The sequence below is a fragment of the Eucyclogobius newberryi genome, unplaced genomic scaffold (assembly GCF_026437365.1).
Source record: "Eucyclogobius newberryi isolate DKJ021-1_F unplaced genomic scaffold, fEucNew1.0.hap1 SCAF_2, whole genome shotgun sequence".
Classification (NCBI taxonomy): domain Eukaryota; kingdom Metazoa; phylum Chordata; class Actinopteri; order Gobiiformes; family Gobiidae; genus Eucyclogobius; species Eucyclogobius newberryi.
In genome coordinates, this window is record NW_027315834.1 from 24,006,575 (window position 1) to 24,026,667 (window position 20,093).

At 40.1% G+C, this 20,093-nt stretch overlaps 1 protein-coding gene across 1 annotated transcript; it reads left to right on the plus strand.

The window, feature by feature from the left end:
* The first annotated feature begins 3,110 nt into the window (after positions 1-3,110).
* ntrk2b (neurotrophic tyrosine kinase, receptor, type 2b) lies at positions 3,111-17,226 on the plus strand. The gene is made up of 16 exons (XM_072454721.1): positions 3,111-3,384; positions 4,212-4,286; positions 4,551-4,622; positions 4,702-4,770; positions 4,847-4,998; positions 5,088-5,224; positions 5,306-5,438; positions 7,351-7,686; positions 8,396-8,424; positions 8,751-8,850; positions 9,344-9,532; positions 10,021-10,151; positions 10,259-10,431; positions 10,749-10,989; positions 15,663-15,821; positions 16,656-17,226. The coding sequence occupies exons 1-16, from the start codon at positions 3,188-3,190 to the stop codon at positions 16,839-16,841; spliced, it is 2,379 nt and encodes a 792-aa protein (XP_072310822.1). The 5' UTR covers positions 3,111-3,187; the 3' UTR covers positions 16,842-17,226.
* Positions 17,227-20,093: the final 2,867 nt, after the last annotated feature.

Sequence of the window (20,093 nt, forward strand, 5' to 3'; positions counted from 1 at the left end):
AAAGGCGATGAGAGTGCAACCATTTTGAGACACAACAATGAGGGATGGGAAAAATGTGTCGAATAAATGAAAATGTAAGCACCAGCCTCACTGTGATAAGAGCTTTTGGTGAGTGGGACAAACATGAGGAATTTATGAAACTGAGACGTGGAAACACTATCAAAAGGGGACAGATTTCAACAATGTGAGGTCCCGTTTCACCACAGAATAGACCTTAATCTGTAACATTTGTATAAACATTTGAAACAAAAACATGTGGATGCCGCTTGGATCATGCAGTGTCCTTTGACTTTCAGTACAAATAAATTTCAGCGGCCCATTTATTTATGTGAAGGTTATAGCTTATTTGCACTGCTCCAGAAATGCCTTCACCTGGAAGGATTCTGTGTGAACATTACTCTAATAAAGGAACTGGACAAGTGTGCCACCAGCTGGTATAGCAGGAGATTGTCACCGCATAAGTGCACTCCAGAACTATCAGAATCACAAAGGGGTTTATTGGCATTGTCAGTAAACAGAAATCACAAACAAGGGACTTGCTTGGCATTAAGGTGCAACACACATCAATGAAAAATAATAGCAGCAACATATAACAAAAAGGGCATGCGTAAAACATTTGCTTGTTTTAAATCCTCTGACATTGGCCACTTATAGGTTAGTTCAGGTTCTCAAACGTTTGGCTTCCGAGTAATGCAGATCTATAGGTCTAAAGGCACTGGAGGTAAAACTACAGTTAAATGGCTAAAATGTACTCAATTACATTTAGAGGTAGAGCTGCCAAAACTATACTTAAAAATAAAAGTACAACAACAACAAAGTACTCAGAGTGTTACTAGTTAACGTAAGTTTAGTATAATTTTGGATCAATATTTTATGCAAAATTTCAGAAATGAAATAGTTTGAACTGAATTTAGTTGTTTTGTCGATCAGCACATGCAACACAGTGTAGTTTTGAGTGTTTGTAGCTGTGGGAAGATGCAAATACAGCCATGAGACAACCGAACAGGGCCGCTTAGGACTTATGCTGGTTTACTCGAGATATGATTTTTAAATGTAACTAATTAAAATTGCATGCTAACATTTAACTGTAATTAGTTACTGTCCACACATGTCTAAAACAGGACTAAATCAGGTCAGGTTAACAATTGACTACAAAAAATAAAAAGTAAAAAGTAACACTAGACCAGTGCATTAACAGACCATTTAAATTGCCGTCATCAGAATGCGCAAAAATCTGATATGGATGTAAAAGTTACTGTTTCAATTATTAACTGAGAGAAATTCCAAATGTGATAAGGTTTAAAAAAAAAAAAAAAAAAAAACTATTACTTTTTATTATTATTTCTATGCCTCAACATTTTATCTACAATTTAAAAGTTCAATATGTAGGTTTTCTGGTGGAGAGTCCCTAACCTGCTTGTTTTCACAGTATGGTATTAAACTTGTTTTATTTATTTATGTGTTTATTCATTGACAGTAGTTTGTCTGGTGGTGTCACCAAAGATAGATTTGTTTTTGTTTCATGTGGATGAGCCCAGTAATTACATATAGGCCTCTAAACCAGGTCCAAAACATCTGTATCATGTAAAAGGCCATAACAGAGACAGTTTAGAACGTTGAGATGTCCTGTGAACTCACCTACTTAAACTAGACAATGTGCAATGGCTGAAGCCATTGCGAGCGTAAAATTACTAACATGTGTGTAGTAAAGACTTTATTCTTTAGACTTTATTCTTTAGACTTTAATCTTAAGCTCTAGTACTAGTTTGTTTAAGCTGTGGATGTAGTTTAGTTGCGTAAATAAGTGTAGTGTGCAAAATTTGTGAAAAAGGTTGACTCTAATACTACAACAAGTGTGTAAGTACTTATTTGTTCAATTGTGAATTTGTTGAAAGTGTTTTGAAGTGTGGAAGGTTGAATATTTGTTGAAAAACTGAATTGTGTTCAATGTCCCGTTCATTTCAATGGGAAAAAAGTACTGATACTTTGGCAAATACTGCAAAAAGTACAACATGTACACATGTCAAAAGCAATAGCATCCCTAAGATGGAGGTATAACTTGTTGAAATCGGTTGCAGAGTTGAAACGCGCCAAAAATCAGAAAAAAAATTGGAAAATATAATAAAAATAAAAAACAGCAGAACTAATAGCGTCTGCTTTATGACGCAGACACTCAATGAGTGAAATTCTGAAATCCACTGATAGAATAAACTATGATTTATAGATCTAAATCAGTGATCAATGCTAAGAAGTGTGATAATGTAACACCATTTTTATATGGCACCAAACTACAAAATCTTTGCCTATCCTATTAAAATCACTGCAATCTTGATTAATTTGTATTTGGCATCTTTAGTTATTCGGTCAGTAAATGCTTTCAGACATATCGCCTAATTATTTTTCAGCCAGTCGTGTGCGTCAACTGTACGTCACACTATATGCCTAATCACAAACCGTTTAAGAGTGGTCATGAAGGGGGGGAACGCGCTATAGTCAAGGCCTTCACTTTCTACACTGCATAGTAAACAAAACACAAATAAGGCTGAATAAAACAACGCAGGTCATCACCGCTCATCCTGAAAGCTGCTGTTTATCGGATCAAACCACACTCACAACCCCACATAATAACCACACAGACTTCCACATATAACAATCACATCTCCAGGGCTCCGCGGCCGTGTGTCTGAGCCGTGTCCGTGTGTAGGCTGTAGGTGTGCGCGCGTCTCTCTCGGTGCATCCACGTACGGCGCAGCTAGGCAATTCACAATCACCGCGCATCTTCCACGCCGCTGTCGCCCGTGTTCGCGTTATCCTCTCCATCATCGGCCCGCATCATATTCACAAGGCACATTTCTATCGGCGTCTCAACATCTGGCGCAATACTATTTGTTTGACGTGCACGCAGGGGCGCGCGCGGAGACAGCAGCAGCGGCAGCGGCGGCGGCGGCAGCGGCTGCACCAGGACGGACCACTTGACACCACCTTGCTTCACGGTATCGATATGCAGTAGTGTGATCGCGGCTCTGCGGAGAAGGGAAGGCCGGTCCATGGCAACCTGAAATCAAAACCGTGGACTCTGCGTATCCTCACGACGTTAGTCTGTCGGGTTATTTTTTTGACCAGAGACGTGGGGAGTGCAGCTTGGAGACGTTCATACGGAGGAGAGTGGATCTCGTTGGAACCCGCCATGGACTCAAGAGCAGGGGGATATGGCATGGCTCGGGTCGGGTTGTTTTTGGCTTTGATGGGGCTGTGGAGGTTCTGTGACGCTTGCCCCAAATCATGCACTTGCACCATCACCAGGGTTGTTTGTGTCGATTCGGAGCCGGGGATCGAGGATTTCCCCTTTCTCACGATAGATGACATGGAAAACATCACAGAGATGTAAGTGCAAATGCGTGTTCTGTCTTAAGGGGTAACGCTGTCAGTCATGAGTCGTAATGATGTGATGGGATCCTCACGTTTTACAATCATCAACAGGCCTTTAGAAGCCGCCTCGTGCGTAAGCGAACATAACATTGTTTTGCCTACTATAGACTAATTGTTTTCAATGGCAGTAATTAGGCCTAAAAGCCTTTTATATTCATAAGTATAAAAGGGTTTATTCCTGTGCTCGTCACACACGGTGTGCTTCGTATGTTTGCCTGTTTTGCGTGCGTGAGTGTTTGTGCGTAATGATGGAGAGAGCGCGCGTAAGGCGTCTTTGGATTCGACGTGGTTACTTAGGCTTTACTTGTAGCACATGCAGAAGGCCAAATGTCGAGCCACTGAAAGTAATGTCTCGTATTCTACTCGACAAGTATTCGTATAAAAAAATAAATAATAATAACTGTGTAATGTGAGGCTGTAGGACACAAGAGCACCAAACCTGGCTTTAGTTCAGGCCTGTGTTGTCATTACTGGAATATCAGCATCTGAAGACTGTGAAACCGGCCCCTCCAGTTAATCACTAGACAACCTGATCAAATGTGATGCTACACTGAACTAAAGTTGACGTTTACTAGGCCTACTACATTGAGTATGACCTCAATAAAGTAAAGGTGCTGCAGTCTTGCAGATGTGGAATACAGTTATGTCCATTCAGCCAAATTAAAGCCTAGGAAAGTGTCCATCTACTGCATTGACTCTGACTCTAAAATACCTTTAATAAAAAAGACACTGACTGTTGTTAAAAAGTGAATGTAATGATGTTTCTTCCCCATGTTTTACAGATATATTGCCAATCAGAACAGACTATTTGTCATTGACGACAGCAGTTTAAGGCACTACATAAACCTCAGAAACCTGTAAGTATGAAACATATTGGGCCGAGAGTGGCTAGTGGTCCTGCCTTTGTGTCTGTGTCATTGCGACATTCAGGCGAGGACTTGAAGCCTGCCTTGTGTGACTGAGGAGCGAATGAATAATGCACACAATTGTGTTACTTTGCATTATTATTAATCTAATAAGAAACATTATTGTGAGTTATACTGGAAGTCATGGTGTCATTTGCAGGTTGGAGACATACTGACAGTTAATGTTAACATAAAACTCTCTTTTTTCCTTTATAGCACAGTTACAAGAACAAAGTTGATCAATATATCAGTTGATGCATTTTACAACAATACCAGACTTCAATATGTGTAAGTATTCTTTCACTCCCCTCAAAGTAATATTTGTTTACATTATTCATGTATTTCTTTATTTACATTTTTCTTACAGAGATTTAAGAGACAATAACATATCAACTTTATCATGGAAGATATTTCAGAACTTGTTAAACACTTACACGTAAGTCACATAGGTTGTTTTTAAGGTAATGTGTGTTTCTCAGAATGATATTTATAAGGGCTGATCCTTTATTTAGGCTCTTCCTCTCTGGTAACCCTTTGGACTGTGTTTGTGAGAACTTGTGGATCAAACTGCGGCCCCAAGAGGAAATGGAGAGCCAAGAGTTGAAATGTATTGATGAGGAAGGAGTTCCACACGACTTTTTTAACCTCACACCACCAGACTGCAGTAATGCCACAATGTCTCTTTCATGGCGGGGGAAATGTATCTACTTTAAACGAGATCTTATTTTTTTTGCCTTACCTTGTCTTCTCCAGAGATTCCCAGAGTTGTAGTGGCTCCCACCACAGTTACGGAGATGCAGGGCCGTGATGTCCGAGCGTTGTGCAAAGCCTCTGGTTCTCCAGCTCCTCAGATCGAGTGGAACATCGACGTGCTGTACACCCACCATGAAGTGAGTGCTTTCCCACTTGAGATGGTTTAATCTTCTCATATTCTTTTCATAACTAAAAAATTAACATTGTTTTACTCTCAGACCGAGGAGGCAGACACAGAGAGCAGCCTCACCCTGTTGGGCCTGTCTCCAGTGGATAATGGCCGTGTGATCACATGCAGTGCAGAGAACATGGTCGGTCAGTCAGAGGCCACGCTCCAGCTTAACATCCTCTGTAAGTGTTAATTGTTACTGTGAATGCTAATTTTCTGAATCATGCTTTTTACTTACAGTTGCAGTGAGTTTATCCAATTGTCCTCATGTCTTTGGAGATTATGTTCAGCACATGTCACTATAATGCATGTTTTTTTCCAGCGAAAGCTCCTTGGTTTATTATTGTTAATTATTGTTTCTGTCATTATGTCTTCCAGAAAATTGTGCTAACTCTCCCGACTTCCTGTTTATGTTACCTCCTACTGTAGAGTTCCTCATTTCTCCTGTCCATCCTTAGTTTACCAACATTTGTCTTAATTTGTAGATTCTGCTTTCATCTCTGACAATACATTACTCCAAATCTACTGCACTGCCTTTACTTTTGCTAAAATATTATTAAAAACACAACATGTGTCTCTGGAATAATCAACTTAAGACCAAAACTATTTTGTGTAATTAGATTAAGTTGAGTGTCGCACTCCCGGCAGAGTGAGACCCACATAAGAGTGCTTTGTTTAAAACAAGCTTGAACACTTGAAACGTAACATCCTTAAGGCATAGGTTCAGTCCCATAGATGTTATATAACAGTAATAAATAATATGGAGCAGGAACTGGACTTAGAATTACATTACCGGTAGTTCAACAGCAAAAGCTTTGTGCTAGTCTACATAATAGAACGACTAAATAAATGACTAAAAACATGAATTAGATGAATTAGAGTAATGAAATTATTTGTAGTATTTGTTGTTCTTTATTCAATGTCAACTAGCTGCCTGGTAGTCAAGAAGTCTAAGCTGCAGCACAAATACAAGTCTCTGCGCCAGCCTCGGCGCTGTAAGATTGATTCCCGGCATTGACAATTTGCTGAATGTCCTCCCCGTTCTACCAACCCATTATACGCTTTGTAATGCCAAGTCAATAAAACGGAAAGAAAACTTTTTTAACCTTTGTTTACAATGAGAGTCCCATTGAGATTATACACCTCTTTCTAAGGGAGTCCTGGCCAAGAGGCAGCAAAGTGTACACACACAAAGTGTACACACACAAAGTGTACACACACAAAGTGTAGACACACAAAGTATACACACACAAAGTGTACACACACAAAGTGTACACACACAAAGTGTAGACACACAAAGTATACACACACAAAGTGTACACACACAAAGTGTACACACACAAAGTGTAGACACACAAAGTATACACACACAAAGTGTACACACACAAAGTGTACACACACAAAGTGTAGACACACAAAGTATACACACACAAAGTGTACACACACAAAGTGTACACACACAAAGTGTAGACACACAAAGTATACACACACAAAGTGTACACACACAAAGTGTACACACACAAAGTGTAGACACACAAAGTATACACACACAAAGTGTACACACAAAGTGTACACACACAAAGTGTAGACACACAAAGTGTACACACACAGTGTACACACACAAAGTGTAAACACACAAAGTGTACACACAAAGTGTACACACACAAAGTGTACAAACACACAGTGTACACACACAAAGTGTACACACACAAAGTGTAGACACACAAAGTGTACACACACACAGTGTACACACACAAAGTGTACACACACACAGTGTACACACACACAGTGTACACACACAAAATGTACACACACAACATACAAACAAACAACATTAAAATAACACACATTTTGTCTCTAAGTCATTTAGACACAAACTCAGTAAATTTTCAGTCTTTCTGCAACATATTCTAGAACAAGTGAAAGCATCAAAGGAGAGCATAGAGTTGATGCATCAACATGTCTTTTATCTTCTAAAAAGTCATTAGTGACCTTTGAAATAGAATGTCAGCCATATTTTTTATTAACCGTAAGTGTTCCCCCTGTTTTATCCTCTGCCACTGTGTGATCACTCTCCTATTGCCTCCATGTCAGTCGCCCCTACAATACAGCAGCTGCTGCCTCCTGAACGAGACCACCACTGGTGCATCCCATTCAGTGTAATCGGAAACCCCAAACCTGAGCTGCAGTGGTACCACGAGAACATCCCCCTTCAAGAACAAGACTACATTCGCACCATGATCCATGAATCCACAGAGAGTGAAGACCACGGCTGTCTGCAGCTGGTCAACCCCACTCACATCCACAACGGGGTTTACAGACTTGTGGCAAAGAATGAGTATGGACGGGACGTTAAGAACATCACTGCCCAGTTTATCAAACCACCCAAACTCGACCCTCCAGGTACAATTCAACACTTCTACTTCACATGTCCACATAAGACTATTTAACCATTTACTATGTATTTAGTAAAAGCAAAATGCAGTTTACAGTTCAGAAGATATTCTTTATAAGAGGTCAGAGCAGAGGAATAAGAGGTCAGAGCAGAGGAATAAGGTCATAGCAGAGGCATAAGAGGTCAGAGCAGAGGAATAAGGGGTCAGAGGAGAGGCATAAGAGGTCAGAGCAGAGGAATAAGGGGTCAGAGCAGAGAAATAGAGGGTCAGACCAGAGAAATAAGAGGTCAGAGCAGAGGAATAAGGAGTCAGAGCAGAGGAATAAGGGGTCAGAGCAGAGGAATAAGGGGTCAGAGCAGAGGAATAAAGGGTCAGAGCAGAAGAATCAGAGGTCATAGCTGAGGAATAAGATCAGAGCAGAAGAATAAGTGGTCAAAGCAGAGGAATAAGGGGTCAGACCAGAGGAATCAAAGGTCAGAGCAGAGAATGTGTTTATGTTGCATTTGATTTAGGCTGATAAGTAATAATTATGGTGTGTTGTTTTTCAGATGAGGATGACTACTATGGTGAGTACAAAGAAGACAAATCCAAAATAGTGTTTTTCATATTGTTCCTTAATCAAACTGTTCTTGTTCCATCTTTGCATCAAACAGATGCCACAGGTATGCTTTTCCAAATTCATAGAACATGTAAATGTATTTCCTCCCCGTTAAATGTAACTTACCATGTTTTATGGGTTGCAGATCCCTCACCGCTGGATGATAGCGTTGCAGTATGTGATTCTTAAGATAAAATATGTACATTTCAGCGTCTTTGGGTCACTGAAAAGCGCTATATAAATAAAAGTTATTATTATTATTATTATACTCAGCATCGCAATGTATGTTTAGAAAAAGAAAGTGAAAAGTAGCATGTTCAGATATTGTAGTTCTTTGTAGGTTTTAGCATTAATGCTCATTTCCACCAGTAGCGGACAGGTTGGTTGTCAAACTATGTCAAACTTTATATATAAACCCTGACAAGTTGATTTAGGCTTGTGGCCAACACAGTAAATCAGTAACAGAGGTTGCTGACTAAAGCTTCTTCTTCCTCTTCCAGGTGTACGTTGTTGTTGGAATAGCTGGAGTTGCTTTAACTGGTTGTGTTTTGATGGTGATAATACTAAAATACGGAAGAAATTCCAAGTTTGGAATAAAAGGTACTGCACAATACTGGATTTTGTTAGCAATTGAACCAAACTATACATTACATTACAGCTCAAAATTAATAAAGGAACACAAATCACATCAAATCTTAATGGAGAAAAATAGATCAGGGAAATCCATTTGTATATGGAAAGGGTTATGGGATTTCATTTCAGAAACACAAAATTGTTCTCTGAACTGATTTTTTTTAGCCCGAGTCAACAGAACTATTTCCTTTATATCTCACCCCATTAGAATGTACAAGAAAAGTGAGCGCAGGGTTTAACATATTCATTTCATCACAATGCTTAATGGCATGTTCCTTGTGGTGTGTCGGAACACATCCACATTGTAAACACACACAAACGTCATCTCATGTTAATTTACTTTAGGAGTTACTTTACTGCACAAATATAAGTGATAACCATAAATTATACTTATGCTCCTGTTTTTCCCACTACAATTTCCATTCTCTTCACTTTCCTCCTCCTTCTTCCGTGTCTCTAGGCTCTTCCTCTGTCATCAGTAATGACGATGACTCTGCCAGCCCTCTTCATCACGTCTCCAATGGCAACAACACTCCGTCGTCCTCGGAGATGGGCCCAGACGCAGTGATCATTGGGATGACAAAGATTCCTGTCATTGAGAACCCACAGTACTTCCGTAACTCCGGCAGCATCCTGAAATCAGACACGTGTGAGTTACTACCCGGTCTCTGAATGTCGGGTAATCTGCACTTTTTCGGATAAATCCATGCACTGACGGACTCCGCGTATACATTGTTAGCATATTGGCGTGTCTGCTGATACTTAAGACAAATGGTCTGGATTTTGAAACTATAAGTCTAGAGCTGAGGACTAGTTCTGCCTCTGGCAAATGTAGTAAGAGTGGATGAGTTCTTAATCAAGGGTAAATGGTCAAATTGAGCAACAAAGATTATATTGTAATCTTGCAATATAATGAATCAAAACCAATTTGTTCTTGCCTAGAATGATTAAGCAGAATTGCACCTTACCTACGTAACACTGACTTGTGGTAAAGGGCATCAAGAACAGCAAAATGTATTATAGTGTTTTCTTAAAATAAGTGAACACGTCTATAGAACGTTGTCAAAATAATATATAATATAAAAGTTTGTCAACGAACCTATTTGTGTAAAATGTGTTGGTCTTTTTGTCTGGAAGTCGTCCAGCACATCAAGAGACACAACATAGTGTTAAAGCGAGAGCTGGGAGAAGGAGCGTTTGGGAAGGTCTTTCTGGCTGAGTGCTACAACCTGACCCCAGACCAGGACAAGATTCATGTTGCAGTCAAGGTACCTCTTAGGAAGCTATATGATCCAACTGTCGATAGCATTGCAGATTCGAGAGTGAGTGGTTTTGATTGAACGCTGTTGCTCTGGTCCTGTCTTCCTGTGGTCAGACGCTGAAGGAGGCCAGTGAGAGCGGGCGAGCAGACTTCTACAGAGAGGCCGAGCTGCTGACCAATCTGCAGCACGACCACATAGTCACTTTCTATGGAGTGTGTGAGGAGAGCGATCCACTCATCATGGTGTTTGAATACATGAAACACGGGGACCTAAACAAGTTTCTCAGGTTAGAATAAAAGAAAAAAGAAAAATAGTAACTGCAGTGATCCAAAATCTATAAGCCATAGACACAAATAACTAAAATGAAGAAAAATGTGTTTTGACACATCAAATCAATTTACAAACAAATCCATTCCAAGCTTTCTATAATTTATTGAATGAATGTTAAAAAGAAATATGTTAAAAAAAATAAATGTGTAAATTATGAAACTTACTCATGTTAAAACCTTGAAAAATAAAATTGTCTTGTGGTAATATACAGTATGCATATAATACAAAAGAGGTTATGAAAGCCCCTCTGACGGATTGTGTCCTGGTGCACAGGTCTCACGGCCCGGACGCCATCCTCATGGCAGACGGTCAGCACAGTATCCTGGTGGAGCTCACACAGTCCCAGATGCTCCACATTGCCCAACAGATTGCTGCTGGCATGGTCTACTTGGCCTCTCAGCACTTTGTCCACAGAGACTTGGCCACCAGGAACTGCCTTGTAGGAGAAAACTTACTCGTCAAGATCGGTGACTTTGGCATGTCCAGAGATGTGTACAGCACAGACTACTACAGAGTGAGTACCAATCGCCTGGGATACTCAGTGTGTAAAATATAGCTGGTGAATTGAATGTTGAGCTTTGCTTTGCTTCTCCCTCTCATATACTGTAACAGCACTTCTCTGGTTTGCCTCAGCTTATCAATGCTATCCCTAAGCGCTTCTCCATCGCACCATAATTTCTGCAGCTACATCAGAGATCCACCTTGTCTTCACCACTGCCATTGTCACACCCCCGATGCAGAACACGTCATCTTTTCTGCAGGGCTCTAACACCAAAGTTGTAGCAATATCACTTTTATTCCAATGCATCCCTTGCTTACAGAAAGAAGGTAGAGCTGCATGTTTAGTATTAGATAGTGTATTATTTTAAATACATTCCAAGTATTTAGATCTCAGTTTGAGACCCACAATGCCCTCTGCTGGCCAAAAATAGACCTGAACCACACCAGAACATCGTTGTAAAAAGCTAAAAGCACTTGAATTCATCAGATAGCTAGCTATGCCTCAAGGGAGTCCAGTCAACAGCAAACCTTTAAATCAAATATAAACTGTATTTGTTAAGATGGTTGCTTGATAAGATGTCTCATGAAATTATACCAGAAGGGAATTTAATCATATTTTCTTTTTTAAAACGCACATTTATATTTATATGTATTATTAGGCCCGAGCGCCACAAGCTGGCGAGAAGCCTATTAATCTCGTAAGGCCGTGCGAAGCACGGCTGCGAAAGTGCGCACGTAGTGCGCACGAAATCGAGCGCGAAGCGCTCGCCCACTTCCAAACACTCACTAACGCACTCCTTCACTCACGCACGCCCCGTGCATACTAATTAGTAGTAGGAAAATGGAACATTACCGTTGTAAACGGGCGAAGCCCGTGCAAAAGTGCGCACTAAACGAGCACTTTACATTGGGATGACGACCGCTTCGCAGTCGTCATCCCCATATAAAGCACTCATTTGCCCTAAGTAGCTCACGAATACGTTCCCCATCTCTTGCATGTTCCGTGCATATAAGCATGTAATGCAAAAATTGAACATTATTACTGTATAGAGGGCCAAAAACACAAAGTGGGCGGAGCCCACTCAAAATTAACGAAAGTACCCGTCAGTGACCAGGGACCCACACCATGAGGTAGGAAAGCGCGAGCGCTTTCCGAAAATGTATAGTTTATGATATTTGAAAAATGGGAAACATTGTTTTCGCATCGGAATATTCTTCTTCTTCTTCTTCTTCTTCTTCTTCTCGGGACCAACCCCCCTATTTTTCACCCAGTGAACATTGACGAAAAGTCACAAAAATTTGCACGCCTCTAAAAATCGTGCCTCTCTACATTCTGGCTATTTCCTTTTTCTAAAATAAAAAAAATTGGCGCGTCAGCGCCCCCAAATGTACCAAAAATGCATTGAGAGATGGGAAATAACCCAAAAAAAATATGATCGTAGAATCATGAAATTTGGCGCAGAGGTAGATGGTGACAAGAGAAGTAAAAAATATTATTACGGCAACGCCGTCCGCCAAACCAAATGTCGGCCATATTGCTTCAAAAATGGCTAAACATGACTTCGGAGTTTTTCCAAACGTCGTACTTTTACGAACTCCTCCAAGGGCGTTGGCCCTAAAAAGCTGAAATTTGGTGAAAATGCTACTGAGGAGTGGGACATCAAAAGTTATTCAAATTACATTGATACCTCTCACGGTCTCTGTGCGGCGAAGCCGCAAACTGTAGCTAGAATTTCAGAAATCTCCCATATTTTAAATTTCTGCCGTTTGCGCAGATAAAGTCCGAATTGCGTCAAATTAGAATCAGTTGTTAAACTCTTTGCCCTAAACCTACTTGAAGTGAAATAAATTCATTTGGCGCCACAGCGCCCCCTACAGATTTTATATGGAGGTTAAATGTTTAGTTTTGCGAAATTATATGAAATTTGACACACAACTCAATTTTAGCATCCCCATCAAAAAAGTCAATGAGACCCATGTCATAATTGTTATGGCGTTGCCGTAACGATGACCGAAACCTTTCATGTTATTCCAATGGGGAAATCGCCAGAACATGTTTACACTTTAGACTTTCACAAACTCCTCCCAGGGCATCAGCCCTATTAACCTGAAATTTGGTGAGACTCATCTTCAGGACCATCAAAAGTTATCCACATTTTCATTCAAAGAGTCACGGTGTCTGTGCGGCAGAGCCGCACATTTTGCCAAGAATTCAAAATAAAATGGGAGAAGATGTGACAGCGTCACAGATTCAGCAGTAGGCGTAATAAAAGGACAATTGGGGCGCGTTAGCGCCCCCTCCTCTTGCGGCGTGGCGGCGGCGTGGCGAGGGCCGATCATTGCCGCTTGCGGCTATATTTATTATTATTATTATTGGGCCCGAGTGCCACAAGCTGGCGAGAGGCCTATTAATCTCGTAAGGCCGTGCAAAGCACGGCTGCAAAAGTGCGCACGTAGTGCGCACGAAATTAAGCGCGAAGCGCTCGCCCACTTCCAAACACTCACTAACGCACTCCTTCACTCACGCACGCCCAGTGCATACTAATTAGTAGTAGGAAAATTGAACATTACCGTTGTAAACGGGCGAAGCCCGTACAAAAGTGCGCACTAAACGAGCACTTTACATTGGGATGACGACCGCGATATAAAGCACTCATTTGCCCTAAGTAGCTCACGAATACGTTCCCCATATCTTGCATGTTCCGTGCATATAAGCATGTAATGCAAAAATTTAACATTATTACTGTTTAGAGGGCCTGTTGAGGGAATGAGGTATTACACCGACATGTTTAGAGGGCCAAAAACACTTTGTGTTTTTGGCCCTCTAAACTCAAAATTAACGAAAGTACCCGTCAGTGACCAGGGACCCACACCATGAGGTTGGAAAGCGCGAGCGCTTTCCGAAAATGTATAGTTCATGATATCTGAAAAATGGGAAACGTTGTTTTCGCATCGGAATATTATTCTTTCTTCTTCTTCTTCTTCTTCTTCTTCTTCTTCTTCTTCTTCTTCTTCTTCTTCTTCTTCTTCTTCTTCTTCTTCTTCTTCTTCTTCTTCTTCTTCTTCTTCTTCTTCTTCTTCTTCTTCTTCTTCTTCTTCTTCTTCTTCTTCTTCTTCTTCTTCTTCTTCTTCTTCTTCTTCTTCTTCTTCTTCTTCTCGGGACCAACCCCCCTATTTTTCACCCAGTGAACATTGACGAAAAGTCACAAAAATTTGCACACCTCTAAAAATCGTGCCTCTCTACATTCTGGCTATTTCCCTTATCTAAAATTTAAAAAATTGGCGCGTCAGCGCCCCCAAATGTACCAAAAATGCATTGAGAGATAGGAAATGACCCAAAAAAAATCTGATCGTACAATCATGAAATTTGGCGCAGAGGTAGATGGTGGCAAGAGAAGTAAAAAATATTATTACGGCAACGCCGTCCGCCCAACCAAATGTCGGCCATATTGGTTCAAGCATGACTCGGGAGTTTTTCTAAACGTCGTACTTTTACGAACTCCTCCCAGGGCGTTGGCCCTAAAAAGCTGAAATTTGGTGAAAATGCTACTGAGGAGTGGGACATCAAAAGTTATTCAAATTACATTGATACCTGTCACGGTCTCTGTGCGGCAAAGCCGCAAACTTTAGCTAGAATTTCAGAAATCTCCCAAATTTAACATTTCTGCCGTTTGCGCAGATAATGTCCGAATTGCGTCAAATTAGAATCAGTTGTTAAACTCTTTGCCCTAAACCTACTTGAAGTGAAATAAATTAATTTGGCGCCACAGCGCCACCTACAGATTTTATATGGAGGTTAAATGTTTAGTTATGCGAAATTATATGAAATTTGACACAAAACTCAATTTTATCATCCCCATCAAAAAAGTAAATGAGACCCATGTCATAAATGTTATGGCTTTGCTGTAGCGATGACCAAAACCTCCCATGTTATTCCAATGGGGAAATCGCCAGAACATGTTTACACTTTAGACTTTCACGAACTCCTCTTAGGGCGTCAGCCCTATTAACCTGAAATTTGGTGAGACTCATCTTCAGGACCATCAAAAGTTATCCACATTTTTATTCTAAGAGTCACGGTGTCTGTGCGGCAAAGCCGCACATTTTGCCAAGGATTCAAAATAAAATTGCTTTTTGATGGTAAAACAAAGGGGAGAAGATGTGACAGCGTCACAGATTCAGCAGTAGGCGTAATAAAAGGACAATTGGGGCGCGTTAGCGCCCCCTCCTCTTGCGGCGGGGCGGCGTGGCGAGGGCCGATCATTGCCGCTTGCGGCTTTAATTATTACTATTATTATTATCAGTTTGATGAGTAACAAGACAAAAACACTGAACACAGAACATGACACGGAACAAAATAAATAAAAGTTCATAAAGTCCATAAATATTAATGGGCCGCCACTAATATATTAATTTAACATAGACCTTTAAGCATTACATAAACTCTATCTGGAAGCACAAATAAACAAAGCAATAAAGACGCTGGACATCTTCAATGAGCTTTACATATATATAAACTGTTGAACTATACTACACCAGATTCCCTACTGTATACTCTAAAACGTTTTGTGTATCACTGTATCTGTCAAATAAAACAAGTATATATTATGAAACAGTCGAGGTGTAGCTCAGTGGTTTGTTTGAGTTAAGTTATAGCCTGCTGATCTGAGTCCTCTGTGGCTGTAGGTGGGCGGTCATACGATGCTGCCGATCCGCTGGATGCCCCCGGAGAGCATCATGTATCGGCGGTTCACCACGGAGAGCGACGTGTGGAGCCTGGGCGTGGTGCTGTGGGAGATCTTCACCTATGGCAAACAGCCCTGGTACCAGCTGTCCAACAACGAGGTCAGACTCACAGCGTAACAGTCATTTCAGCCCGTAAGAGGTGTAAGAGTAGACCGACACCAGCTTATCTCCCGCTTTACTGTTGTCACTGTCACTGTCCGTTGAACCAGAATCGGAAAAGGTTTATTGTCAGTGAAGAAAGGCTAAGAACTTGCTTTGGTGATTCAGTGCAACGTACAACAATTAACATAATACAACAATAAATGACTTAAGCAAAAGTACAGATATGCCCGGTCAAATACTGCTCCAAAACAAGTCAAAGTAGCTCAGTCAAATGAGTTGCTGAATTTAAAGTACAGAAGCATTGGCTGTAGAAATGACTCAAGTAATAAATGTACTCTTTCACAAATCGTTTCAATTAAGTGTTGTGAATGTCAATTTCACGGCTTCAAAAATGACAAAATACAGTAGGTTACTTCAAAAGGCGAGAGGCAAATTGTATTTTGGTCTAATCTTGTTCAGCCCACGGTGTAAAAGAGTAGATGGAAAGATTGAATTGGTTATCATGTGAATTCAATTAGCTCATATTCAGTTTATTTACTATTTCCAAAACAAAAGCAAGAATAAGCCGACTCATAAAAGCTTAGAAGAGCTGCAGATGTTGTTAGCAACACCTAAAATAAATCCAAGTAGAGTTTCAGGGAAAGCTGCTCCACTAAAGTACTCTGAGCCTTTTTTAAGAAATGTAGTGACGTAGAATATAAGAGTTATATTTAGCAATACTTTACGTACTAAACTAAAACATGACTCAAGTAATGTATATAAGTATGCATATGTTTGTGTGTGAGTGGCATCTGGTGTCAAAACTGATAAGATTGTGGTTGTTGGCTGCAGGTGATTGAGTGCATCACCCAGGGCCGCGTTCTGCAGCGGCCCCGGACTTGTCCCAAGGAGGTGTACGATTTGATGCTGGGCTGCTGGCAGAGGGAGCCCTACATGAGACTGAACATCAGGGAGATCCACGCTCTGTTGCAAAGTCTGGCCAAGGCCTCGCCCGTCTACCTGGACATACTGGGCTGAAACGTCACAGGACGCTGTATGTACCATGTACCTGCGGTGTGTGTGTGTGTGTGTGTGTGTGTGTGTGTGTGTGCGTGTGTGTGTGTGTGCGTGTGTGTGTGTGTGCGTGTGTGTGTGTGTGTGTGTGTGTGTGTGTGTGCGAGCTGGACCTCTGTTTGAATGTTTGTATGAGCAAGACAGAGACGAGTGTGTGTGCAGTAGCCCGTGTATGGTGCTTGTGCGTGAGCAAATCTGTACAGTCTCAAGCTGTAAATGTAATTGTAAATGTCTATGTCCTCTTTACATAGAGAAAAGCCTTAAATTTAAAGTTATTTTGATTTTGTCTTTTCAATCACAATTAATATTTTCAGACACGTTTTACTAATTCAATCAAACTATGGACAGATTTTGGCACTGCTGTCAGCACTTGTGTGTTGCTGTTAATGTTCAGTCAAAACTAAACATTTCAGTTCACACATCATTCAATTATTTATCAAATTAATCTGATTTTTTATTTCAAATGTTTATTAATTTCTCACTTTGAATTATTTTAAGCTGGAAAAAAAACAAAACACGAATCCCAGTGACTTTGGGCGGGGGCCAGCTCCAGACAAGCATCACTCTCTTTCACATCATTCACAAGGGACATTTTAAGAGTTGCCAATTTACCCAACACATGCACAGGGAGAACATGCAGACTCCACCCAGAGAGGTCACATGATGTTGGAGGCGAGCGCACTAACCGCTCTGTCACTGAGCATGCTAAAAAAAAAAGGCAAATTAAAAAAACATCATGCAAATGTATGTATTTATTTAAGTTTCTTTTTAAAGAAAATAAGAAAGACACATGGAAAAGTTACGGCACAATTCAGCGCCTGGAATTCAGAATAAAAACAATTCTGCAGGTTCTTTAGAGTTAAAAAAAACATTTAAAATTTTAAATATAATGACGTTAATTATCTTCCATAAATAAGCACTTTTAATGGAATGAAAATGGTTCCAGAGCAGTTGTTTTTCATTCAGATGTTCTTTTAACCATTTAATATTTTTCCATGGTGAGTTCATGTATCTAAAGCACACAAATGAGGACTTGTTGAGCTGTGCCTATCATTGAAGATGAGCACAGTTTGTTTTAATTTTCACCAGCAATGCCATTTTAGCAAATCTCAGTTGTTCTGTGGCCCATAGTGATAATACATCTAATTATAGACCTTTAAGGAACTGTTGGTTGAGTTACGACATAGACCTAACGCATTTGTGTGAAAGGTTAATAATTGATGATGTTTGTTTGAACCAAACAAACCACAAAAAGATTCATTTGACGTTTGAAGCACCTTTGCACTGGCGGGTTCTCCAAAGCAGAGAGTTTTATTTGTAATAAAAAGGTTTAAAAATGTATTTGTGTAGTTAGCAATTTCTTCCATGGGTTTGTCTGAGTTAACATGTCCTCCACCTACAAATACATAAGAAATAGTTTGTTCAGATGGACCAAACTTCCCAGTGGTCAAGACACTTCCCATCTTCAGGAAAAAAAATAAATCTGAAAACTCAGATTCCCTGTTTTCCCAGTTTATGTTTGTCACTTGTACAATAGTCTGATGTCTGCTGTATATAAAATGGTGTCCACTTTGTACAGTTCTGATACTTGTCTATATGCACAGCAGGCTATGTTTAATATAGTATAATCTGTTTGAAGCAGATGTTAAAACTGTGTGACATATATTGAATAATTATATGTTATGGGCCACTGGCAATACATACTACTTGTAAATAAGATTTTATTACTGCATTGTATACTTAATTTGTGCTTGTTCATAATAATACCAGTGGGAAAACAATCTTTTTTGGCAAATTTTCATGTGCTAAGGACATTCTGCAAATATGTTTTCTTTGAAGATAAAAAGAAAATGAACAAAAACAATTTCAACTTGTGACGTGTGGGTCAACGTTTAAGTAAGGGATGCATCTGTTGTTTTTAGGGAATCTTTTAAGAACATCATCCCTGACATTGACAACTCCCTTCACTGCAGCCTGACTGACTGTAGCCAATTTTGAATATTTTTAAAATGGAACAACTGTGACTTTGCATCATGAATCGTATATAATTTTGAATGTAATGGATTAGGGTTTGAGAATACTTCGGAATGTTTACTTGGGCAGAGTTTTGTGTGTGTGCGTGTGTGTTTTGTTTGTTTTTGTAAATATATGGTGGAAAAGAGAGACATTTCAGTCCTGTGCAGTCAATGGAGCTGACCTACTCTGTGAATACTGTGTGTGTGTGTGTGTGCGTGTGTGTGTGCGTGTGTGTGTGTGTGTGTGTACGTGTGTGTGCGTGTGTGCACTCTCCTGGCAGATTTAATCCTGCTATAATCAGCCAGACCTATCAATCAATTCAATGCTTTGTGCATCCTGTGAGTAGCTTATCCACAAGTAATGGAATTGTTCCTTGTGATACTGTGCATTTAATAAAGGTGGTTTGTCTAACAATATTTCTCATCTAAATTATTATTACAATGTATTTACATAGCACTTTTCCAGCGCTTTACTAGGGGATGTGGGAGAAGTGTCTTGCCTAAGGACACAACGGCTTTCCCTTTAGCGCCCTCTGTGGCCTCTGTGTTCCAGGCCCTGCCCTGCTTAGCTTCTAAGAGCTGAGAGATCAGGCATAGGCAAGCAGGTATGGCCTGTTATTATTAACATAATGTACCAATATTATTGGGTAAGAGTTGTTCTTTCATTTGTAAACATTGCAGTTTGTAACAAATCAAACGTTTTTTTTTTTTTTTTTTATAGGTTGGTTACTTGCTGTAAAGATTTCATATTTTACTTGAGTACATTTTGGAGCAAAGTATTTAGTACCTTTGCTTTAGTGCAGTAAACGGTATCGTGTCTAGGGTTTCAGCACGACTGCAGCACTGGGGTCTTCATACAAAGGAAAGATCAAGATTGCTTTTCGTGTTATGAAAGAGGACCATTTGTTTCTAACAATAACCTCTGAGAAGTGACAAGGACAGCTGCCCAAAATACCTCTCAGTCTAGTTTTAAGTATGATTATGCAGTCCACTTTTTCACCATCAGAGACCGCCAAAACAAACCCTGTATCTGCATTTCTCACCTTATTATGAGTGTACAGAGGAGTGCATTATGAGGTCATGGGAAGAACATGCATTTTTATAGTGATCTTTATAAATGTTTTGTCAAATGAGTATACATTCTGAGGATTCATCATCAAAATTCAATAAAAGAAGAAACAAGTAAACATGGAAAAGCATC

Coding starts and splice junctions, on each gene's coding strand:
- ntrk2b (XM_072454721.1), top strand. CDS start 3,188: ATGGACTCAAGAGCAGGGGGATATGGCATGGCTCGGGTCGGGTTGTTT. Junction 5,225..5,305: donor TGCTGTACACCCACCATGAA/GTGAGTGCTTTC, acceptor TTTTACTCTCAG/ACCGAGGAGGCAGACACAGA. Junction 9,533..10,020: donor CATCCTGAAATCAGACACGT/GTGAGTTACTAC, acceptor TTTGTCTGGAAG/TCGTCCAGCACATCAAGAGA.